Source organism: Telmatherina bonti (assembly GCF_933228915.1).
Source record: "Telmatherina bonti genome assembly, chromosome: 7".
Taxonomy (NCBI): Eukaryota; Metazoa; Chordata; class Actinopteri; order Atheriniformes; family Telmatherinidae; genus Telmatherina; species Telmatherina bonti.
Window position 1 is genome coordinate 9,610,872 of NC_136625.1, and position 25,252 is coordinate 9,636,123.

Consider the following 25,252-nt stretch of genomic DNA (forward strand, 5'->3'; position numbering starts at 1 on the left):
CCACAGGATCCCGAAGGAGCAGTGGTGGCTGAAACTCCGTCCTCTGATGAAAATCCTGGCCAAGTACAAGACGAGCTACGACGTCTCCGACTCCGGTCAGCTGGAACACGTGAGCAGGATCCGACCCAAAGAGCGCGACGCCTCTGCTGCAATCTGAACCGCTGCACTGCCTCCAGCACCAGAGCTTCACCCTCACAGGAAACAGGCTTCACAGAATCGGTGACAGCTGCACCCACAACGACTGATTGTCTGCTCATTGACTGCAAATAAGTTAAAAGGTAGAATTTAAAAGGTAGTAAGTCTATTTATAAATGATATATTCGGTTTGTGGTATTTCAGAGGATACACTGTAATTCAGAAATGATTCAATTTGAGGGTGTTCGTTTGGAAAGAGCTCTATAATTTCAACTAACCGCTAACATAGTATTTTCTAGATCCCCAAAGTTATATCTCAGTATATATGCAGTCATAATGTACTTTATTTTAGTTCTAGTTCCCCCAAAAATGTAGCTAAATAATGTTTTTTTTAAATTGAAAAACACACTCTTGTGAGTAAACACCTGTGTTGCGTAAACACGGCACTGCTGAGGTGGGCGATGCATTTAAAGTCTGTTTTATCATGTTTTAACTGCACTTTGAGCCCCATGATTATTGTCATTTCCCAAAGCTGCTTATGAAGAGAGAATCTATGCCAGGAGGATGACAAGCTGTCCCCAGACTGTCCACACCTCCGTTAGAAAATGCTGAAAACCTGAAAGAAGTGTAGCAAGGCTTCAGGACGAGCTGGTCGTGTGTGTACCGTGTATTGCTAGCTGTGTGTGTGTGTGTGTTGTGTCGTTGCCTTTGCTGATGTCTCCACCCTGGGCTTTCTACGTGGCACCTTATAGTGTTTTGTGTGAGTAGGGTCCTGCTTAGTGTCGCTGGGCAGTAAAGTGGAAAATGTCTAAAGATGCAAGTTAATGTAACGTGATGTGAGTGTTGTGTCACAGAGTAAATAAAGCATTTATTGTGTGGAATCATCATGTTTTTTGTCCTTTTTTTAAACAAATAGAAGACGCTATGGTTAAAAAGTTTGTTATGAAGCATTTTACAATGTAACGTTGACATTTTGGTCTCTGACCTTTTGGCAATTTGAACTGAGACGCTATAGAAGTGATCTTTTTATTGAAATATGGGATTTGTGGTTTCAGTGTTTGTGTTTCACGGTTTGTCTTCCTGCAGGTGCTCCTGATGATTGTCTGCAGTCATCTCTAACAGAGGTCTTCTGTTAAGTTTTTTTTTTTTACTGCTAAAGCAGCTGGTTTTTCTGCTTTGGTTTGACTGTACAGTCCTAAACTGTCCTAAACTTCTGTTTTCCAGGAGCAAAAACCATTAATCCTTTAACATGGATCTAGATTTTGTGTTTAATATGCAGTCCAACAACTGTTTTCATGAATATGTACACGATGGAATAAAAGTTCAAAGATCAGATTGTTTTAAATGACAAAACGCAAAAAAAAAAATGAGCTCATCTTTGTATTTTGGGCTTCAGCATCTTTTGCATTTAAAAAAAAACTTAGTATGATATTTATGTTTGACTTTCCAATATGTGGTAGTCATATATTTAATTATAAAATAAGGTTATTAAGTGTGTAAGAATATCATTGGAGCAACCATGAAAGATCTTTTTTGATTATTTTGTTCTCTGCACCCAGGATGGGGACACCACACATCCTTTGACCGACACTGAGGTACCTGCAGGTCAAATAGAAGCAGCAAGGTTTTAAGTGTAAAATATTTGAAAGTTAAGACTTACATGTATGTGCAGTATGTATATATGTGTATGAGTTTGTATGTATTTGTTCATGTATTTTTGTATATGTATACATGTGAAAATGTGTGTCTGTCAGTGGAGGCATGTGTACAAATATGTGTATATGTTTCTATATATATATATATATATATATATATATATATATATATATATAAATCTATATATATCATACACATACATGTGTATATATACATACACATTTTTATATGTAGGTATGTTTATATGTATTTGTGTTCCTATATGTATGTATATGGGGTATGTGTATTTATATGTTTCTGCATATGTTTGTATGCGTTAACATAAGCAAGTGTATGTATGTATGCATTTGTGGTTGCATGAAAATCCCCACAAAGACATCACTGCAAAGTAAAGTTGTCATAGATTGACCTGGATTATTACCTTCTTAAACATTTGTTCAAAAACAAACAAAAATCCCTTGATGAGAAGAAAAACAAAGATAAAGCTTAAGCTTTAATGACACCAAGCTTTGAGCCCTTGTGATATCACTTTCACAGAGAATAACATGGGTCCAGACTTTGTTTTTAATATGACAATCCACTCATTTTTATCAATATGTACATGAGGGAATAAAATTTAGAAAAAGATCTGGTTGTTTTAAATGACGATGATCAGGCCACTTTGCTCTTCTTGGTGTTGTGAGCTTCAGCTTCTTTTGCCACCATTAAAAAAAATCCTAGCATGATATTAATGTGAGTTTCCAGTACGTGGTCCAAGCCAAGTGTTCAATTGTAAAAATAACCTAAGTATATTATTTGAGGATCCATGAAGGATCTTTCTTGATGATGTCGTTCTCTGGGCCCAGGATGGCGACGCCACACGTCCCCTGACCAACACTGAGGTACCTGCAGCACAAGAAAAGAGCAGCAAATATTTATAGTTCATTTTCAGGAGCTTTCCACTTCCTGCACATGTAAAGTTTTATTTTCTTGCTTTCCTGATTCTTTTATCTCATAATGAAGTCAAATGTTCAGCTCCAGTGACTGACAGCTGTACCTTTCAGCTACGTCCACCAGGCTTTTATGATCTACAGCAAACAGTCTTTCCCTGTGACTCTGCTTCATCTCGTCCGTGATCCCGCCGAGGAAACGACCAATGCCTACACCACCAAGACAGAGGAGCAATCTTTAAAGCAGTTTATTATTAACAAGTTATTGTTTATCATTCCTGCGATGGACTGGCGAGCTGTCCAGGGTGTACCCTGCCTGTTGCCCAGAGCCAGCTGGGATAGGCTCCAGCTTCCCTGCGACCCTGAATTGGATTAAGTGGTTCAGAAAATGAATGAATGAATGAATGTTTATCGTTTCTAATAACTGTAAAAGTAAAAACATAAATGTTACATAAAAGTCAACAAATAAGCCAAAATAGTGTTGTGACATGTTTTTGGTAGATACTGAGAATACGTAATGTTAAACATACAATACAGATTAGAAATGGGAAAATTGAATCGAAAAACGAATATCAGGATTTTTGCTTCACAATTTTAAAATAGATTTTTTTGTTTAAAAAAAAAAAAAAAAAAAAAAGACTTCAAAAAAATAAAAATAATTATAAATTTTTTGCCATTTTTATTGTTTTTATTGATCTTGGGCATTATTGCTGCAGAATGATGATCTGGTTACTGTGTTGTTTTTTCCTCATTGAAATCAAGAAAAATGACGAGAAAAAAAAAGTTTTGTGCATTTGTTTTTGTTTGTTTTTAATCTACAAAAATCAGCAATATTGAAGAATTGTGAGAATCACAATTTAAATCGAACCAGCACCCAAAAAAATTGGAATCAAATCAAATCGTGACAACAGCATATCGTCACAGCCCTGATATAGATTGGTTTTATATTGTTGGTAATGTATTAAAACTTAAATTGTGTCTTTGGTTTCCTACCTTTGTCTGCAGGAGCTACAGGTGAGTCCACAGCTGAGAAGACTGAGAGTTTGGCTTCGTCGATGTCTTGTTGAGTGAACTGTCCTGACTTTGCCCATTCAACACCTTTACGAAACGCCGACAACGTCTGCACCGAGTTCGGATCCCTTCAGAGACAAACTAAAGTCAACACAATCTAACATTTTCCACATGGTTTGAAACATTTCAGAAGAGTTATAAGAGCTCAGAAATTGACAACATCAGAGTTCCTAAAAGGTTTTTTGTTAATTGTTTACGTATTGTTTTTATAGTTTAGTGAACAAATGTTTTTATTTAAATGATTGAACACAGATACTGCTTCCTTTTCTAAGCATTGTGCGGATACGATTTATTAAAGAGGTATAATAATAAACAAATTTTGCAGATAATATTAAATATTAAATCCTTTATGACATTTGTATAACTTTTTTTCACTGCATCATGTCATGATTAAAGCTTAAAACCCTGCTGTATACAGCATGACACCCGATGGACATATTTTATGCAACAAAAACTTGGAATGTATTACATGGTAATGAATGATACATAAATATTCACACTAAAGAATAAAAAAAAATGTTTTATGAACACATCAACATTATGAAGCACCATGATTACATCTGTGTTTGCGTCTGGATGACGTCTCAGGTCTCATTAAGTTAAAAAAGAACTATATAAATAAGTTCTTCCAATGATATGAAATGTAAACATAATTACTATAAATTGATAAATGATATAAATAAAAATACCCACGACAACACGGTCCAGAGCTATAGAGGTGTTTGTTTACCTGTAAGAGTAAAATGTGAAGAGGCCGCCTCCTCCCATTCTGGCCCCGCCCCCATAGGCGCCGCCCTTCTCTCGGATTTCACCGTGGAGAAACTTTGCCGTCATCATCCTCGCCAAGATGCACAAACTGAAGACAGAAATAAAATCCAGACTAAGGATGAGGACACAATCAACACCAAGGAAAAAAAACATGTGTATGTGGGCATATGTGTGTGTGTATGTGTGTGTGTGTGTGAACGTATGTCAGTATGTGCATGTGTGTATCTATGTATATTTGTGTATGTATGTATGTATATGTGTGTATGAGTGTATCTATATGTACTGTATGTGGAGATTACTTGTGGAATTCATTACAAATATGGTTAAAGATGTTAAAGATGTTCCGGTAAGTAAATAATTTTATAACAGTAAAAAACAAAAAACAAAAAAAAAACAAAAAACCAACTTAATATTCAAGGTGGATGAACTTAAGGATCTATCTACGAAGTGAATGACGAATGAATAGCAGCTAATATGTAGACTGTAAATAAGTATAACCATTAATATTATCAATGAATTAACAGACCATTAATTGGTGTTACTTTTTATAAAAAGGGGCAGGTCATTTTTGGTCTTTTCTGTTCCTTTTCATGCATTAACTTGTACTTTTGTATTGGCGGGTTTTTCCGTTGCTTATGCATACCCATGTAAAAAATAATCTGTCAAACTGAACTGAATTAATGTGATCAATGGCCAGTGGGTATAAAATCAGTTACCTGGCATAATCCTGGTGGGAGAAAGGCACCGTACGTATACACTCGCTGACAAAGTTGACAGGGAAAGGCATCTGGAAGAAGGTTTTCATCTGACACGGCTGGAAATTTGGCTCCTTGAAAGGAAACATGAACAAATATTAACTTCACCGAATACAGAAATAACTTATGCATCACTCAAAAAAAAGACATAGTTCAAGCAAGAGGCGTAAACTGAGGCCAACACTGAACTCACAGTCATTAGCTTCCTACTTGGGCCAGATTCATTCAGCGGGTCGAGTGGCTTCTATACATACAAAATAAAAACCATGAAAGTTATTGGCAGAATGTTTATTTCATGACAACATGGCGCATTGCTGACACTCTTACCTGAATAATATTGGGCCTTACAGATTTGCGCTCCTTCCTGTTTTCAGCTACATCCTTTATAAAATTCTCCAACTGAGCTTCTATGTCAGAGATTTTCTCTGGTGTTGCGTTGATCGCACATCTGCCCGGGATACAGGAAGAAATTAAACTTAAAACAGAGTAAAAAATGTAGACCAGCTGGTTTTAATCCAAACTCACAGAGCTGAAACTACAGCAGCAGACTGACGTAAAGGACTTCACCTCATGTTCTCTGGGTTGAGAAGATGTTTTTTGATCCTGGGTAATATTCGGATGACTTGGTTGAGGTCTGGCATTTCAGCTATCCTCTTCATAAACTTCACCTTAAGTTCAGATTACCATGGCAACATCAAGCATGAACTTCCAATGATAATAAGATAATGTGAGGACAATCATTTAGATATTAGATTAAAAAAAAAAAACCTACCTGCTCCATTCCACCAAAAGTCTCTTGGAGGTCACCAGCTGGGGTAAGGTGACGGCCCGCCCGGGTCATGGCATACATGTGACCAGAGTAAGAGATACCATTGGCCAACTCCTGAGCTGACATCATCACCAGCACTCGCAGGCGCTCCATATTGTCAAAGTGGGGGCTAAATGATGAGGCAAGAGCAGGAGCCGTTGTTTATTTGTTGGAGGTGAGTGGGATTTGTGTCCTTAGAGAAAACAGACATTACCTGTTGAATATGTCGCTCCACAGCTGAAACATGTGAGGAAGATTCCTTTCCAGGCAGGAGGAGAACAACAGGATGCCCTGAAGCAGGAAGCAAAGGGATTTTACCTCCAGACTGTGTGGTTAGTTCCCCGTTTCACTTCACTGGACAGGAGCAGGAACAGGAACGCATGTCCTTACTGCACTTCTGCTACTAACCTGCTCAAACGTGTCCATTTGTGTGGAGTCAGCGATGACTTGAGTGGAAACGGACATGCCGCCTGTCCTCAGCTCGATCTGCTGGGACTGTTGCCGGTAGTCCAGAGCTCCACAGCCCATCCTAGTTAAACACAAACATCAAGTCAGCAAATTAGTTCATGCTAAATCTGGTGCAGCCATCTTTTTATTTTTAATAATCAATAAAACTGCACATGGTCCTTCAAATAAAATAAATAAAGTCAATGATCTGTTGTAGGCCTGTTTGCAAAAGTAAAATATCCTCCACCGTGGTTTATCATGACAAATAATCACAGAGATAAAATGGAAGCAAAATGATCAAACAGGATTTTTTTCCCCACTCATCTTTAAACATCTTTTTGTTCTCCAGTCTGAATTATGACTTCCAGTTATCAGAACAAGTATTATCTAATTATTATCTGTATATTTTATTCCTGAGCTGAATCAGCCATTTAGATGATTATTTGATTTAATCTTGATTTTACCAGGCAGATGCTTGAGATTAAATTATCCCTTTTATGAGCATGGCCAACATGGCAACATTAACAAAAGACAGTACAATAAACAATTCCCAACAATATTAAAGCACACTTTGAAACATTAAAACAATATTAAAACAAAGAAATAATACGTTTTAAGATGTGAGAAGTGACATTTCTATTGATGAGCTTTGAAATAAGTTACAGTGCAAATCTCATTTGGGTCTCAAACTAAATGCTTTTCATTTAATTCAAATAACACAGTAGTTTATTTACAGTAGTACTTTATTACTTTTTCACAAATTTTCTCATTCAAATAATAAAAATGTAAATAAAGGTACAGAACCTCTTAGAAAAGATTATCTTCTATTCTTTCTATTCTATTCTACTCTATTCTATTCTATTCTTTCTATTCTATCTGATTCTCATTTAGCAGCTTTTCTCCAAAGCAGGTTATATCTGAGAGTGAGAAGAACACACAGAAGAAAACAAACAGTAGGCGAGGGGGGGGGGGGCATCATACATAAGTGCTAGTCAGGCTGCTGCGACCAAGTGGCAACTTCCGGCGGTTAAAAGTGAAGCCTGTAAGCTGCAGTTCCCCCTTCATCGACTAGGGGCTCCAAAACGGAGCGAATCCCCATAGACTCCCATGTTAAAAAGACCAACTTCACAACAGAAATAAACATGTTTACAGCCTGGTACAAAAATCCATTTTAGGTTTAATAAGTCAGGTTTACCTTCATGACAACTGTGGGGGGAGTGAATTTTTTTCTAACTCGTTCGTTTAAAAGTAATTTAATCTCAAAATTCTGCACATTTAGGGGCGTGTCCTTTTGATTGACAGGTACCGATCTCCCACTTCAAGTCAGAAGAACGTAGAACAACCGCAGTTTTTAGCCGGTTAACAACGTGACTTAACTTTAGCCCGCTTACCTCCGTTAGCTGGTTAGTTCCTGTTATCTCCTGTTATCTCCAGGTTAGCCCTTAGCTAAAGAAAGATCAGAGTTCGCTCGATGCTCATCGCTCATCCGCCATGACGCTCACAGCCCCCCTCTCAGCTCCGCCTCTTTGCCCATATTTGTATTTTCCGGGCGAGACGACACGCATGAAGCTGCCAAGATGGCGGTGGCAGGAACCGCCCACCGAGCTTCAACTCAGCTCTTCAGAAACCGGGTGACGTCACGGAGGCTCCGCCCATCTCTTTATATACAGACTATGGCTGCGACACAGGTGCAGCCCCTTGAAGAGCTGAGTCTTTAGTGTGCTCTTAAAACTAGATAAGGACTCTGAATCTGAATCTATGAATCGAAGAATTGAACTCACTTGGTAATAACGCTGCAGAAGAGCGGCACATACAGCCTCAGGTCTTCCGGCATGGTGTTGAGGTTACACATGGCTCTGAAGTACACCAAACCGTTAGTGGGCTGCTCACAGTACTGAACCGGAACGCCTCCTGTGGAGGTCAGGACAAAGCTCTGTCAGACACAGACCGGCCCAGTTCTGACCAGACATGCTTGGAGATAAAACGAGTCCACAGCCGTACCGGCGGAGCTCATCTGCACATGAGTGATGGGTATCGTTGGTTCGATGTCGGACACTTTGAGTGCAGGCAGGCAGGAGGCATCCTGAGTTTTACTCTGAGCGGCAAGCAGCGCCAGACCTACCAAACATGAAAAATACACGTCAAACAGTCGGAAATGCTTTTATTTTAGATCCTTTAAAAGTTTCAAAACACATAAATCCCCAAACAAATCAGTTTTAAATGTCTCACAGCTTAACTGTTGATGTAAACAGCAAGGAAACAAAGACTAAAAAAACACAACCTACAGATGAGCCATAAAATCATCATTCAGTGAAAGCATTGTTACCTTTTTCATAAATGTCCTTTCTGTCGCTGTTAGACAGCAGCTGGACTTTCTCCTGCAGCTTCTTCTCCTCAGCTTTGGCTTGTTTGTCCTGGTACGCCTCATCCGGGCTCATTGAGAGGGTCAGCTGGTGTGTGTTGTCCTGCGTGGACAGTTGAGGCAAAGCAACAAAACTTTATTTATAAAGCACATTTTAAAAACAAGAAACTTTTGACCAGAGAGCTCCACGGGTGTAACACACAAAGGCAAACAGAACATTTGTAAAACAATGAGAAAAACAAAACAAAACAAAACATAAATTCACATCAGGAAAGGTTAAAGAATAAAAGTTAATCTTCAGCAAACTTTAAAAGTGTCTTTAAATGGTTAGAAACAGCCTGGATATGGGGGGGTTGAGCAAAGATCTCCGGACCACTAAGAGTCTGCAGGACCTTAATGGTCTATGTGGACTGTAATGACTTGAAACATCTGCTAAGTAAAAGGAAATGGTTTGAAAATGAACATTAAAATCCTAAAATCAATCCTCAACTTGATAAGCGACGGTAGAAAGGAACGAAGACTGGTGTGATGAGCTGAAACATGGTTTCTATCTATAAAAAGACAGTTGGAAATCAAGCGAGTTAAAATAAAAACAATCATAAAGACCCTCTTGAAAACGTCACAAATTAACATGAAACTCCAACAGTGTAGGAAAGAAACGAGGATGAACCAGAACCTGCCATCTGTGAACAAGCTAAAGCTGCTGATGCTGGCTAGTATCTGGAATCAAATGTTTGATATAAACAAGAGGGAATAAACTTTAAATTGTATTAAATCATTTATATCTGCACCTTAAAGCTTTTAAGTCACTGTGCACACAGTTAAAATATTAGACAGACCTTAAAGTAGTGCTGGACTTTGTCCTGGAGGAAGCGAGGGTTTTCCTTCAGAGCCTGTTTGAACTTGGCAACACTGTCGCTGATCTGCAGCAGCTCCACTGGGTCGCCATTATGGTTCCAGGAGGAAGCTATGTACTGATGACATCACCAGTCAGGGATGAGAAATAAACAGGTGTAAACCGAAGAGATTAATGAAAAATGTATTTGAACAGCAGGACTTTTGTAGGATAGTTTCTGCTTAATGAGGCAAAGCAGGTTTATTGTTTATTTGACTGTTTAAAGTTTATATAAAACATTAAAATGATTGCAGTGGGGTGCAGGAAGCATAGAAAGTACCGGCACAATAACAACATGTCTGCAGTCTCGGCTGGTAGAAAAATATAAAAAGGAAACAGAAATAAGGGATGTAGGTTTCAGAGAAGACTGCAAACATCACAAACAAGCATGTTTCTGTTTATCTGTGGCGTTTTTGTGTTTGTGGAAACAAACCGAAGGACTGAGATAAAAACCGGACTCACCGAAGCCAGAGAGAGGCCGAAATTCGTGGACTGATGTTTTATCTGGATCTCGATCTTATGAAGCAGAGCTTCGATCCTCTCCTCCTCAAAGCCGTTCCTGAAGTTAAAGAGAACAAGTTATAAAACATGGAGATATTTTCCTGCTGACACATGTAGAAATACCAAGACTTTACTGTGTCTGAATCTTCACACTATTCCCCACATAGCCCCCCCTACATAAATACAAGCTAAAATCACTGGTAATGGTGCAGAAATGTCGAGGTTCTATTTAACAGGATTTCATCTGATCCATTTGCTTTCTTCTTCAACGTTTCAAGTCCTAACAGTAAGATGTGGAAAATGATGAAGGTCACATAGGAGGATGACTTTTCCATGACCTTGTGTGAGTTCTGTGGAGATGGACTGATAGCAGGGCTCAGCAGATCCACTTTTTAATCAATTCATCACAATGCAACATGTGCTGATTCAGAAATGTTTAAAAAACTGATTATTTTTCATAATAATTCAAAGAGAAGGTCATAAATAACAAAACATGTTGTGGAAAAGCCTGGAATGAGAAACTTCATTCATTTCTTTATAACAAACTTTATTTGAATAATTTTCATTCATCTTAAAGTTGAAAAGAAACTAAATTCATACAAATTAATAAACATCAGGAAATATACTGAGCATTACTATAAAGACACCCAGCAAAAAAAATACTGAGATATTACTTATATGCCATATCTGATGTGGTCCATGTCTCTGCACTGGTGTGTGTGGCTGTGACTCTCTGTTTCCCTGGCAACCAGGATCTACACCTGCACCTTATCTGCAACTAGTGGCAGTATTTATTCCCACCCAATGGCTAAAGCCCTCGTTTGGTTCTAAAAGGAGTTTGATTCAGTCCAGTTATTTCCTCGAGCTTTTCCTAATCATCGTTCGTCTGCTCTCTCAGGAAGCCAGACCTGTCTGCTGCTGCCCGGTTAGTTCTCTGCTTATCTGTTTCCCTCCCAGTGGACTGCAATAAACTGCTTCTGTACTCTGCTCTGCGCCTGTGCTTGGATCCTGGAGTTGCCCTTTACTCCCAGTATGACCCAGCCTCATTTCACCCAGGCTGTGTCTGGATGTTCACACTATTCCCTACTGAGCAGCCGATATGGTGGTCAAGCCATATTCTAGGTTTCTACGGGGGTCCAAATGTCCAGAAAGGACAAAAGTAGTGCACTTAAAATTGTCCACAATGCATCCTGAAAAGTAGTGAGCATCGATGATCATGAGACGGATTAATATAGACCACAATGCGATGCATGCAGGAACTCGAAGTGGTGCAAGTGACACGAACGAGAAAGCAGGTTAAGAAAAACTATAGCTAATTCATTTTATATCCTTATTTATTGAATAAATATGCAACACAGAAAGAATAAAATTCAATATAAAATATTTTCACACGAGTTTGGAATGAATTTGGAACGACGTGTGGTGGTTGTCGTGGTGACATTTGGTAGTCATGTGGTCTGCGGTGAGGCGAAAATCACCAGCTTTGTGTCCAAATCAACAGAATGAGTTCACTATCTAGTCATGTAATAAATGAGGGGTTAGGGACGAGTGTACGTTCAGACACTGCCTAAGAAAGGGAAACAAAAAACACCATCAAACATAACATGTGATCATGTGACTCACTCTATGATGTCATCAATGGTTTGACTGATGATCTGTTTGACCTTCTCTGTGTCCTCCTCAGCCATCCCCTGCAGCCCGATGCTGAATGACGCCTCTTTGGTGCTGCCATCATATCTGCAGGAGAGATTTTAAAATGTATCTTAACGTATGCATAAATGACATATTCCTTACTGGTAGTAGTAGGGCTGCTCGACTATGGCAAAAATTAGAATCCCGATTATTTTGACTGAAATTGAGATCTCGATTATTGAACACGATTATCTTTTTATCTTTAACAGCGTGATTTTTTTTTTAACATTAAACTGTGACTTTTAAAAAACTGTCTTTAGGATTCCAAATATTTTAGAAAACAAACAAATAACAAGAAGCTTTTTCCTGACAAAGTGCAAATACTGATGTAAAATGAATAGATAAATATAGGTAGGGATTAAACAATGCTGCGCGTTGTGGTGTTCTCGACTCGGCGTCGGGCATTATAACCGTCTAACACGCGGTTACGAGTTGTTTAATCCGCTTTTACTATGGTCCCACACAGTAAATATGTCATAACAAATTTGTATTTTTTTCTGCAACATTTGCTGAAGTATAGGAACTATTTTACGTTAGCCTGGATGTATATTTTATGCCAAACAACCGCTGTCAGGCTGCAGCGCATTTCTCTCATTCACCTGTTAAAAGACGGCTGATCTGAACCAGTAGTTTAACGCGTTGCTATGGTAACGCCCCATTACGGAGGGATATTACAGAGTTTAACTCGCCGAACTACGTGTGCATTTACACGAAAATAATGCAGCCAGTTGTCACAGACAATGGTATAAACTATGTTTAGGTGAACTTCCACAACCTACTGCAGTTATTCTACATTGACCTGCAGCCGGAGCCGACTGAGACTGGCCGCCTGGGAGTGCTTTAGGACGGGAGAGGCTCCTACTGCTCGTCCGTTACAGTCAAGTCAGTCGCCAAAACACCAGAAAAGCCTCTAATAACTCCAGTAAAAGTGTCTAGATTTGTCGCTAGTCACTTTTAACAAAAGAAGTCGCCAGATTTAGTGAGAACAGTGTCTGAATGAAAGCAAAGCGGCTGTGGGAGGAGTTTACAGCACAGCGCTGCAATGCCAGAGACGCTCGATTAGCAGCTGAAGACAGCAGGAGAGGAAACTGAAAAGAGAAAAATAATTGTACCCTTTTATTTTTATGATCGTTGAAAACTCAGATTGTAATTGAGATTAAAATCCGATTAATTGCCCAGCCCTAAGTCGTAGGTACTTCAACACAAACAGCCATAAAATGTCTGCAGTCAATTAGATTCCCAGCTAAATCTAATGTATGATGCAAGTTTGCTTTTCATCTACACACACCCAACAACAGAGGAGAAGTCGCTTCCTATCTTTGGTTCGATGAGAGATTTATAGAAGGGAGAGTTTGGTCCAGAGATCATCAGGGAGGACAGCAGGTTGAGGGTGAATCCTTCAAATGTGTCTGTGATGCTAAAAATAGCAACAAAAACAACAAAATCACATTAAGAAACACACAAACCTTCTATTTTTAAACCTATAATGTCATTGATCATTTAAGCCCAGAAAATGAGACGTCTCTGTAAACCACAACATGAAACTGATGATGTTGTCTTACTCTCCCAGCAGGTAGCTCATACACAAGGTGTTCTGCTTGGCCGGATCTGGAGCCAGAGCATCGGGGCTGCAGGTTACACGCTCCTCTCTCTGGGAAACAACAGCGACATTCAAAGCAACATCACAGCCTTTTTTCAACACTGATTTTACTTTTTCTAGATGCCTTTAAATAATGAAGTTAAAAGCAGTTTTCCAACACGTGTCACGCTCCGACCAATGACGATGCGGTTTTGAGAACTCACAGGACTGGTCCAGTGTGGCTGAGAGGGAACTTCTGTGTTCGGATCGATGCGTTCAAACTTGGACAGAGCTTCCTCTTCAATCTGCTTCAGATGATGCTCTAAAGGTAAGTCTCCATAAGTGAAGAACCTGGATAAACAAACAAGATGGAAAAAACTAATATATTTCCAAGTTCCCACTCATACACATCATTGATTAACCCTTTACAAACAGAGCAGAAAGTTACTGGACCCGATTTCATGACAAAAACATATGAATTTCTTTTGTTTTTTAGACTTTCAATGCTCCAAAAGCTTTTCTCTACATATTCTAGGGATATAAAGCAGTTAAAAAATACTACATCAAATGACACCACAGTGGAACACATGCCTTTATAATATGTATTTTAGTTGCTTTGTTTTGCAGCCCAAAACCAAAACCAAATTAAAAACACCTTTATAATCTGCTTCTAAAAAAAGAATACATGTAAAAAAACTAAAAGACAGACTGTTGCAAAAACTTCTATATTGTAATGAACGTTTATGTTGTTTTTGTACATTTAAAATAGGGATGCATCGATACCAATATCACTATTGGCTCAATACCAAGCATGTGTACTCATACTGTTGCAGATTAATTATTAAAAGTGTACCGATACCACAATAGTTAAGCTAGCATAGAGGTGTTTGATGACATGCTTCAGACAGGTTTTAAAAGAAATAAATGCCTTGAATGTAAAATGTGACATTTTTTGTTACACTAAAAGCTAGATCTTTGTTTCAAAACCACACATTTATAGTTGTATTTAGGTAAAATGTGCCAAATCAAAATAAAACTTGTTGAAATTGATCTGTAATGTCATTAATGTTATTGGTGAGGTAACTTCAGAAAGGATGGGTCATTTATTACAACTTAATGAAATAATAGACAGTTATAACAGCAATAATAACCATAGTCATAATAATGTTCATATAAACAGGTTTGGTATCGGCAAATATCGGTATCAGCAGATATTCAATCTTCAGATATCGGTATCAGAACTCCCAAAAATTGGATCGGTGCATCCCTATTTAGAAATGTTTCAGACCACTAAGTTTTGTGTTTATTTTGCAATTTTTTTATATTTATGGCATGAGTTATTACTGCCATTCGACTTTTATTACCTTTCAGCTAAAGTTGTACAAATCACAGAAATAGGAAACACTTGAGGAAATGCTAAGAAATGGCACCAAAATACAAAAAAATAACAGTCGACCTGTAAGCCAGAGATTTATACTGCAGGTTTTAAAGGGTTAAATCTTCTCCAAAGCCTGGTTTATCAGTACTGCATCTGTGTTTCATCACCTTGCATTGCTGGGATGGTAATGTGTGGCATGGAACTGTTTAAGCTGCTCCCAGGTCAGGTCTGGGATGGCCAGCGGTTCTCCTCCTGATACCACAGAGTAGGTGTGATCCGGAAACAGTTTGTTCTGGAGATGCTGGGCGTATAAGCGCTCGTTGTCTGACTATAAAGAGAACACACCCACAACATGAACATGTATTTAAAAGAAAAAAACCCAACACATACATTTATCTATGTACAAATAGCTGCAGTAATGTTCAGAGACTATTCTATTCTATGCTGCTCTACTCTACAGTCATTTAGCAGACGCTTTTATCCAAAGCGACTTACACATGAGTGAAAACAACACAAGCATGAAATCAAACAATAGAGGACATCGTAGGAAGGTGCTGATGGACTGTCCAGTTGGACGCAGGTCCTTCCATGAGGTGCTACAAGCTCTTTTTTTGTTGTTGTTGTTGTTGTTGTTGCTTACTCCCTTCCCACCCCATAATATCACCTATGTTATAATACAAAGAATTAATACCATGAAGTTTGTTGCAAAGAACTGGGCTAAGTTCTCCAACTTTCCAATAAATACAGCTAAACTAAGTGTGGAAGTGCTCCTTGAAGAGCTGAGTCTTCACCTTGCTCTTGAAAGTAGACAGGGACTCTGCAGAGCGGACAGAGTTTGGGAGATCATTCCACCATCGTGGCACAACAGAGGAAAAGAGTCTGGCTAGTGATTTAGTTCCACAAAGTGGTGGTAACACGAGGCGTCTTTCACTGGTGGAACGTAGCTGTCGAGACGGAGTGTAGGTCCGGATTAAGGAGTGAAGGTAGACAGGAGCCGTTTGAGCTGTTGTTTTGTAAGCCAGAAGCAAAGCTTTAAATTTGATTCATGCTGCGACCGGAAGCCAGTCGAGAGCGATTAGCAGCGGAGTGACAAGACATTGTTTGGGTTGGTTGAAAACTGGACGTGCTGCGGCATTCTGGATCATCTGCAGAGGTTTAATAGAGCATGCAGGCAGACCTGCCAGTAGGGAATTGCAGTAATCGATGCGTGAGATGACCAGACCCTGAACCAAAAGCTGAGTTGTGTGTTCTGTCAGGTACGTCTGATTCTCTTGATGTTGTAGAGAGAAAATCGGCAGGTATGGGCAACCGAGGCAACATGGACCTTAAAGGTCAACTGGTCATCCACCATGACCCCAAGATTCCGGGCAGCAGACATGGGATCAAGTGTGATAGAGTCAAGCTTACTCCAAGTCAATCAAGTCTGCAGATCCAAACGTTTATACCTTCTAGGCAACAAAAAAGGAAATGTGTTTTTTTGGATCATTGTTCCTTCATAAACATTTTTCTTTTGCTGTTTCTATCCTGTTTCTGCCCAAATTATAGCCCTTTAATTCCTCCTTTAATCTCCTGTTTCATATCCTGCCTCTAAAAATGATCACCTTGATGTATGTTTGCTTCTAGTCTTATTTTTACAACTTCTTCTTGTGTTCACAAGCGACTGAACCAGTGTACCCAATAAAGTGACCAGTGAGTGCATTTAAAAGTTCTGTGATGGCAATAAAGAAAGTTTTGACTTACAAAGGCTCCCTTCATTTCATTAAACACCACTCCTTTAAACACCAGCGGAGAGTTAGGATCTGTGGGGTCTTCATTCTCCAACCTCCATCCTTCCTGCCTGCAAACAGAAATCACACCAAATCCAGTCTGGTACTTTAAAAAAAGAAATCTTACAATCAGATTTACAAGTGATCTGTGAGACAAAACAGACTTATTCAGCTTCACAGTAGCCTGTAGAAGTCTGTCTCAGATGGAAGCAATCGGTCAGCAAAAAACTCACCAGAAATCTTGCTCTCGTAAACAAGGAAAGAAAACTGCATCCAGATAGACGGACAGAAGATTCTGGAAGTCCTTTGCATTTTGGGTGGAAAATGGATACATGGTGTAGTCACTGGCTGTTTAGGAATAAACAAATTACAGCTCAAGTTGGACTTATGGTATTTTGGGGCATGATGCATGAAACAAATTAAAACATTAGCCACAAGCTCACAGAAAAATCATCATTCTTAGTCCACTTTATGCGTTCGTACCTGTGAAGGCATTCATGAATGTGGACAGGGACCTGTTGAGCATCTTAAAGAAGGGGTCCCTGCAAGGATACTTCTCAGACCCACAGAGCACTGTATGCTCCAGGATGTGAGGAACCCCTGTGCTGTCCATGGGAGTTGTCCTAAACTGGACACTGAAATAAAGGAATTAAAGGCAAGTTTAAGGGGAAGCAGTTCCTGTTTCTATCTACATAGATGTCCAGTGATCTGGATTTAAAAAAAATAGATGGTGCCACACAATCAAAAAACATTCTGACCAACCTGAAGAGGTTGTTGGAGTCATCCCTGGCTGCATGCAGATACTGAGCTCCAGTTTTATCATGGGTTAACTTAACGGCTGTGAGAAATAAGTCAGGGACCGATACAACCTGGGAAAGAACAGGACATGCAGCAACAATCACCAAATGTGGGTTTTCACTATACAGACACACACACACACACACACACACACACACACCACCGTCAGCTGCATCTTCAAACATCTATAAGAATTTATTGACCCAACTTTCAGAATGACACTGTTTCCCAATCAGGGGCCAAGAACTGTATTATGATGTGTGGACATGCATAAAGAAGGCACATGTAGGTCTTTAGCTGAAGCTTTATTAACATGCCCCCACATGGGAACGTGTCATCTCTTAATGTCCTACCGGATACCACATAACATTAGTTCCTATCTAAATGCTCCCAGTACATCTCCCCCCTTTTGCTTAGGGTCTATATTTCTATTTATTTTTCACAGGACCTTTTTCTTATTATTTAGCCGTTCTTGTTTCTGTAGCCTTAAACATATAAAACATAATATTCAATAAACATTTAAGTGCTTTTACAATATGTCAACCTTGCACTAACTTTTCCTTTTCTTTCCTCTTTTTTTTTTTTTTTACAGTGTCACAGTTCTAATAAACATTTCTAACAAATATGACACAGAACCTGTCTAGGGGTCAGGTCCGACCACCTGGGTCCCCAAAGCTGTGCAGGGATTATTCTGCCCTGTGGACCACAGCGTTCTAACTTATTATAAGTCCAGTCTCTGCGGAGTGCGAACAACTCGCCCCGATCTTGTGACTGTGGCACCCTCAGGAATCACTCTGATGTGAGATCTGTTTCTCCTGAGATGTCCCGATGGCATGTCAATGTTGTAGGACCTCAGGGTGTTGGCTGGACTGCTGATTGTTCCTGAGTCGTTGGTGTTCTTCACCCAGACCTTTTGTCCTGGTCTGAGCTCTTGTTTTATTTGTGTTTTGTGTCTCTTGTTGAACCAGATAGCTTGTTTGTGTTTCTGATCCTGGTCTTTCCTCCGAAATAGTTGAAGATTTGGCCATTTTGGTTGAAGTTTCTCCTGACTGACGGGCAGCGGTGTCCTGATGTTACGACCCATCAGCAACTGTGCAGGTGACGAGCCATGAGCCAAGGGTGTGGCTCTGTACGCCATGAGAGCTTTGTGTGGATCCTCCCCCTTCTTCAGGAGAGATTTGACAGTCCTCACAGCCCTCTCAGCTTCCCCATTACTTTGAGGGTAGCGGGGGCTTGAAGTCACGTGGTTGAAATCATAGTCCCTTGCAAATGTCGCAAACTCAGCTGCTGAAAATTGGGGGCCGTTATCTGTGACAAGAGTTTCCGGGACCCCGTGCCGTGCAAAAATCGCTTTCATCTTGTTAATCACTGGGACTGCAGTAGTTGAGGTAAGATTGGCCACTTCAATGTATCGGGAAAAATAGTCTATCACTAACAGGTACATGGCACGATTCCACTGGAAAAGATCTGCTGCCACACGCTGCCATGGTCTGTTAGGTGGTTCTGTCGTGAGGAGAGGCTCTGGTGCGTTGCGAACCTCCCGCGCACACACTTCACAGTTTTCAACTTTAAGCTTGATCCTTTTGATTAAACCAGGCCACCATATGTACTGCTGTGCTCTCGCGATGCATTTTGTCATGCCCTGGTGACCTTCATGTATAATGTTGAGCATTTCTTCCTGCATGCTAGCTGGAATAACAAGCCTTTCACTTTTCATCAATAGTCCATCTGCAACAAGCAGGTCTTGGTGGTACTGCCAATACTCTTGAAGTTCAGGTGGGAGAGCTTTCCTGCTGGCAGGCCACCCTGTTTGGATCAACTGTTTAAGTTTTCTGCATGTATTGTCCTTTTCTTGTGCCTGTCTGATTTGTGCAAGCTTACTTTCTGTTGCTGGCAGCTGTTGCAAAATCTGGTTGACAGAAACGCACACATCTTCTTCCAACTGCTTGTCCTGCATTGTGGGTGGAGCTTGGATAGGTGCTCTGGACAATGCATCAGCTGTGATTAAGTTTTTTCCAGGAACGTGTTCGATTTTATATGTGAAGCGAAGTGGTCGTAATCTAAACCTAAGAATACGAGGTGGCAAGTCATCAAGAGCCCTGCTGCCTAGTAGAGAAATGGGAGGCTTATGATCTGTCTGGATCAAAAAGTCCATCCCTACCAGGTAAGACTGAAATCGTTCACACGCCCAAGTCAGCGCAAGTGCCTCTTTCTCTATTTGGGCATACCTGCGCTCTGCGTTTGTCATGCTGCGTGAAATGAAAGCCACAGGACGCCAGTCACCAGTTGGTTGTTTCTGTGACAAAACTCCTCCTAGCCCAAAAGAGGATGCGTCCACAGCAACTTTTGTCTCTCTGTTTAAACAGTACTGAGCCAGGACAGTGGGTGAGCTCAGTTATTGTCGGAGTTCAGCAAAGGCACGCTGCTGTGCTGCCCCCCATTCCCAAGGGGTGTCTGCTTTGAGGAGCTCTCTTAGTGGCTGTGTGAGCTCAGCAACACGTGGGGAAAACTTTCCGACATAGTTCACCATGCCCACAAACCTCTTCACATCTGCGGTATCTTTAGGTGTAGGCATCTCCATAATCGCTTTGATTTTGCCAGGGTCCGCTTCAATGCCCTGTGCCGTTACAATGTGACCCAGAAACATGACTTTTTCTACTGCAAACTGACACTTATCGTTGTTGAGAGTCAGCCCTTCCTGCTGGAGCCGCTCTAGCACTCTGTGCAGTCTTTGGTCGTGCTGTTCTCTGGTGGACCCGAAAACCAGTATGTCATCTGCGTGACACATAGTTCCCTCCAGTCCTGTCATCATCTGAGTGAGTCTCTTTTGAAAATGTTCCGGTGCTGATGATATTCCGAATGGCAACCTTTTATAGCAGTATCTTCCAAACGGTGTTATAAAAGTTGTCAGCGGAACTGATTCTGGATGCAGAGGCACCTGCCAAAAACCAGCTGTAGCATCCAGTTTTGTGAAGACTGTTGCTCCTGCTAACTTTGCCAATGTTTCATCGACAGCAGGCAGGATGTGGCGCTCTCTGCAAACATACTCGTTTAGGTGAGTCATGTCCGAGCAGATCCTGACTTTTTCATTGGGCTTAGGAGCCACCACCATTCCTGCGCACCACTCTGTAGGTTCCTCAATCGGCTCAATCACTCCCATTTTCTCCATTCTCTCGAGTTCTGTCTTCACCTTGTCATATAAAGGTAGTGGGACTCGTCGCGGAAGTGACAGTGCATAGGGCCTGGCATCTTCTTTCAGCTTTATTTTGTACTCCCCTTTTAGGAGGCCCAGTCCTGTAAAGACCTTGGGGTACAGTTTTTTCATGTCAGCCTCTAGCTCCTCGACACTGTCCACAGGATGTAGCAGGCATAATGCTGAAATAGCTGGAAAGCCTAACAGAGGTGTAGACAGTCTTTGTACAACATAAATGGGCTGTGTTGTTGTTTTGTCTTTGTATTTTATTACAGCATCAAACTGACCTTTCACTTTCAGGGTTTCACCACTTGGACCACACAGGGGCTTCTCTGCTCTGGTGAGTGGGCCATGAATGTCTTTTGAGTATATAGCAGCTGGTATCACGGTCACGTCAGCTCCTGTATCCAGTTTGAAAGTCACATTTTTGCCATTTACTTCCAGTGTCTTTTTCCAGTTGGTGAGCTGTGCTCCTGCCGAAACTGCTCCTAAGAACAACATGTTGTCCTCATCCTCCAGGACTGCTCCAACTCTGCCTGATCTGCACTGAGCTGCAAAATGTCCCTTTTTTCGACATTTTCTGCACTCTGCGTCTCTAGCAGCACAGTCATTTTTGGAGTGTGCAGGTGATTTGCCACAGCGTCCACAGTACTTGTTCCCTTTTTGGTTTTGAAATTGACTCTTCGTTTCAAATGGTTTTCTTGCTTGGTTCTCTTTAAAAGTCTTTTTCTAAAACTTTAATGCATCCACATTTGCCTCTTTCATGTCCTTAACATTTGTTTCTCTCATGACTGGTTGCTGTTTCTTTATCTCTTCATGCTGTCTTATCTGTAGCACTGCTTTTTCCATTGTTAAACCACTATCCATCTGCAGTTTTTCTGACAGGCCCTGGTGCTGTATGCCCACCACTAGCCTATCTCTTATCATTTCGTCCTCCAGTGGTCCATACTGGCAGTTTTCTGCTAACTTGTAGACTGAAGCAATGAAGGACTCAGCTGATTCCCCTGGTTCTTGACACCTTTTGTTAAAACGTGCTCTCTCGTATATTACGTTGTGTTTGCCTATAAAGTGTTTATCAAAGGCTTCCTTCACACGCGTGTACTTTTTAAGCTCATCATCTTTCAACCCGAGCGTGCTCAAAATATCATCTGCTTTATCACCCATTGTGTACACTAAAGAGTTTACTTGATAGCTTTCATCTTTGCCGTCTAGTCCCGCCGCAACACGAAACCTTTCGAAACGGCGAATCCAGTTGGGCCATGACGAGTAGTCTCCAAAATCAAAGTTCTCAGGTGGGTTGATTGAAAACAGGGAATCCATCATCTTTGCGCTGTCCTCCGGCCCTCTCGTTGCGCCGTTAGCTTAGCCTGTAGCACTTAGCCTCTTAGCACTTAGCCTCTTGTTTCGGCTTGCGGTAAGACTGCTGCTTCACACCGACCTCGTCCTCCGATCTCTGCCTGAGACGGGCTTCTTAACTTCTGACACCATGTATTATGATGTGTGGACATGCATAAAGAAGGCACATGTAGGTCTTTAGCTGAAGCTTTATTAACATGCCTCCACATGGGAACGTGTCATCTCTTAATGTCCTACCGGATACCACATAACATTAGTTCCTATCTAAATGCTCCCAGTACAAGAACAATAAATGCAAAGTTCACTTTAGCTATGAAGACGTGTGCTGTTCAAGAAGGATGTTATGCAAAAATACAAGAAAAAAATACAGAATACTGAAAAATACAGAAACTGTTTTTTTAAAGGTTTAAAAGATGACAATATTTAACTAAATCCTGTCTTGTCGGAAGCTATTGTTGGGATATGGAAACTAGCGGTCATAGGAAAGTGTGATTTAATAAAAGTTATTTTTAGCAGAAGAAAAACCATTCTCACCTCTCTGACTGTGAAGCCGTGGATTTTCTGCTCCGGTCGGCACTGAAGAGCCTTCTCTCTCGCCGAAGTGCTCCTCAGCCTCCATGTTCGCTGATGCCCATCCAAACTTGAAGGGAAACAAAAAGATATTGTATTTGAACAAAATTACTTTGAAAATTTGGTTTCTACCAACAAAAATCTCCCCTGCTGTCATGTATATGTTGAATATAAACAATACATTTTAGAGACTGATTCATAATTTTCACATAAATGTGCAAGTATTGTGTCTTGGTAGTTGACACAAGTATCTTGGTTCCAATCACTGGGTACACTTAAAAGTAAAGTAATATTCACCCAATAGAAGAAGGCACAACTTTGTGAAATCCATCATCAGTCTGGGATCAAAGAATAAATCAAGGTTTCTATTTCTATGTTACTTGAATGAGTCTGTAATCATTAAAGGCATAACCGATGTAGGATCAGTAGTAAGTAATGTACATAAGAAACACCTGGGTTGTTGTTTTACATAACCTCACAAAATATGGCTACATTTTTGCTTGGGGAACTTAAATTTACTAGACTCGATACCAAATACATCACTTTATGTCACAAAATGAAAGATTACTTCACAGATTTAAGAGCTATGAAGGCAAATATGAGAAGAAACCTTATCTAAACACAAAAAATCGTATTTATAACCCCAAAAAATCATATTATAACGAAGAAATGTCTATTTAATAGAATGGTTAAAGTGACAGAACGCTCTTTGATAAAGAATTAATGCAAAAACTGTCAGGTTCACATCTAATATCTGGAAAAACTGGCACTCCTGCCTGTATTTGTAATTCTTCTAGCATTGCACTTCTTCTTTTGTTGAATTTACCATTTTATTTTATTTTATTCATTTTATTTTATTTTTCTATTTCTATGGACCTGGATTCTGTGTCCCTAATGAAGCTTGAATTGAATTAATTGTAAACAAAAAAAAGTTTGTGTGGTGAGGCAACGAGGTCTTCACTTGCATCATTCGTTTCATCATTTCTTTTGACTGAATTATTATGACACAGTCAAGCCCAGTTCCTATCCCATCACATAATCTCATTCATGAGCCAGTAAAATATCTTCGTTTCACTATAAAATCACCTGACACCTGAACAGTCATTTCTTTGTCCGACAACATGCCATGAAGCCAAGTGTCCTGTTAGCTACTAACTTACCGTACAGACCGAAGTCTGTGGAGCAGCGTTCTTGTTTGCCGAAACATGCTTATCTTCGTCGCTGCTAAATTAAACTCCAACTATCTTCTGTATGTTGACTTATAAAACAAAACCATTTTAGTATACTCTTTTAAATGTTCTCCATTTAGCGCTCTGTATCTCCAATTTATGTGTCCTCATGCTGTGTTTTGAGTAGCCGAAATGTTGGCTAAATCATGCACAAAAAAAATGTCTCATCGCAGATCTTAAGATCATAAGCAGCACATTTTAACCCATCCGACCATATTGACGATCTACCGTTTCACGCAGCGCAATTTTTTGGGACTCGCAAATGAAACATTAACCTCTCAGTATCCCGGTTTGTAATTGGTCACAATGAAAAGAATCCAACACGTGATTGGTTTAGATGTTTCATGTGACTGAAGTTGCGAAACGCTGAATGGAGTTTTGAAGGGCAGCAGGACTGAAACCATTATGTATATAAAAAAACCCAAAAAAAACCAAAAGCTATTATTTCTAACGTTTTGCTAAATTACATATTACATGTAACTTACATTAAAAAGAGAATATAGTTGTCACAGTATTTTTTTTAGTTTTTTATTTTTAAATTTAAACATTCATGAAGTTGTACCAGCAGATGTCGCCAAAAGACAGCTAAAATGTCTCTTATAGACTTTTTCCTGACCTGTAGGGGACAGTGTCATCACAAAAACGCAAAAGCACATTTTTGGCTTCGAAAATAAAGCAGTGTGTCCAACATTTATTTCAAACTGCACTGGTGAAAATAACAAACACAAAACAATAGAATAGTGCAATATAAATTCAAGAATTCTCTATTAAAATGAAAATAAATGAATAAAAAATACTTTATTAATCCCCAAAGGAAAATTCAATAATAATAATAATAATAATAATAATAATAATAAAGAATAAGGTTTTGCAACTGCTTTTTTCACTAATTTAAAGTTATCATCCTTGGCTCATTGGTGTTATTCATGTATTTGTGACGATGTGTGATGATCATGATGCCTATTAATTATCTTAAGTCATTTATAGCCAATTTGCCAGGCAATGACACTCAGTCTGAGCTGTCTTTGGGATTGTAAATCTTTCACAATCACCCCAATGTGTCATCTTTTTAAATTAATTTGAAATCAAGCTTCATGAGAGAGCAGTTTCTGACTCACAGAGATCCACAAAGTCACTCAGTTCTAAATAACCTCCATGATGTGGCAGTGGTAACACTTCCCATGTCAAGTCTAAGGTAGGAACATATGAATTAGAATGTAAAAAAATAATAGTCAGAATACACATTATTTCATTAGCAGAAATTATGCAGATTCATTCTTCAACACAGTCAAAAAAGTAAATAAAACCAATCAAAATATTATTCTTGGGGTTCAGTTTGACTACTGGTAATTCATTTGCATGGT

The 25,252-nt window shown here is 39.8% G+C and overlaps 2 protein-coding genes across 6 annotated transcripts in view; one reads left to right on the plus strand and one right to left on the minus strand.

Annotated features, from left to right (window-relative positions):
* The window catches only part of LOC306758293 (ATP-dependent 6-phosphofructokinase, platelet type-like), a 49,940-nt gene extending 48,800 nt beyond the window's left edge, over positions 1-1,140 (plus strand). For all 5 annotated transcript variants that reach the window (XM_079243579.1, XM_079243575.1, XM_079243576.1 and 2 more), the window contains one exon: positions 1-1,140. In XM_079243579.1, coding sequence (XP_079099705.1) covers positions 1-157 — 157 coding nt within the window. In that variant the 3' untranslated portion in view covers positions 158-1,140.
* A 1,197-nt stretch (positions 1,141-2,337) lies between these two features.
* Positions 2,338-24,004, minus strand: pitrm1 (pitrilysin metallopeptidase 1). Its single transcript, XM_079244220.1, has 27 exons — positions 23,820-24,004; positions 22,624-22,729; positions 17,505-17,611; positions 17,226-17,377; positions 16,976-17,090; positions 16,717-16,813; positions 15,144-15,304; positions 13,823-13,949; positions 13,582-13,670; positions 13,308-13,436; positions 11,951-12,064; positions 10,289-10,385; positions 9,771-9,905; positions 8,896-9,034; positions 8,571-8,687; positions 8,351-8,480; positions 6,531-6,651; positions 6,337-6,413; positions 6,087-6,252; positions 5,882-5,982; positions 5,642-5,762; positions 5,508-5,558; positions 5,276-5,388; positions 4,522-4,647; positions 3,714-3,859; positions 2,828-2,930; positions 2,338-2,676 (listed from the first exon to the last, which is right to left on the minus strand). The coding sequence occupies exons 1-27, from the start codon at positions 23,864-23,866 to the stop codon at positions 2,583-2,585; spliced, it is 3,081 nt and encodes a 1,026-aa protein (XP_079100346.1). The 5' UTR covers positions 23,867-24,004; the 3' UTR covers positions 2,338-2,582.
* Between the last annotated feature and the right edge of the window lie 1,248 nt (positions 24,005-25,252).

Bases quoted from the DNA above. Each gene is read 5' to 3' on its own strand.
- pitrm1 (XM_079244220.1), bottom strand. From the start codon at position 23,866: ATGTTTCGGCAAACAAGAACGCTGCTCCACAGACTTCGGTCTGTACG. The intron at 8,688-8,895 runs GTAACAATGCTT...CATGTTTGGTAG, and splicing joins AAAGGACATTTATGAAAAAG to GTCTGGCGCTGCTTGCCGCT. The intron at 5,983-6,086 runs GTAGGTTTTTTT...TCTGAACTTAAG, and splicing joins CTTTTGGTGGAATGGAGCAG to GTGAAGTTTATGAAGAGGAT.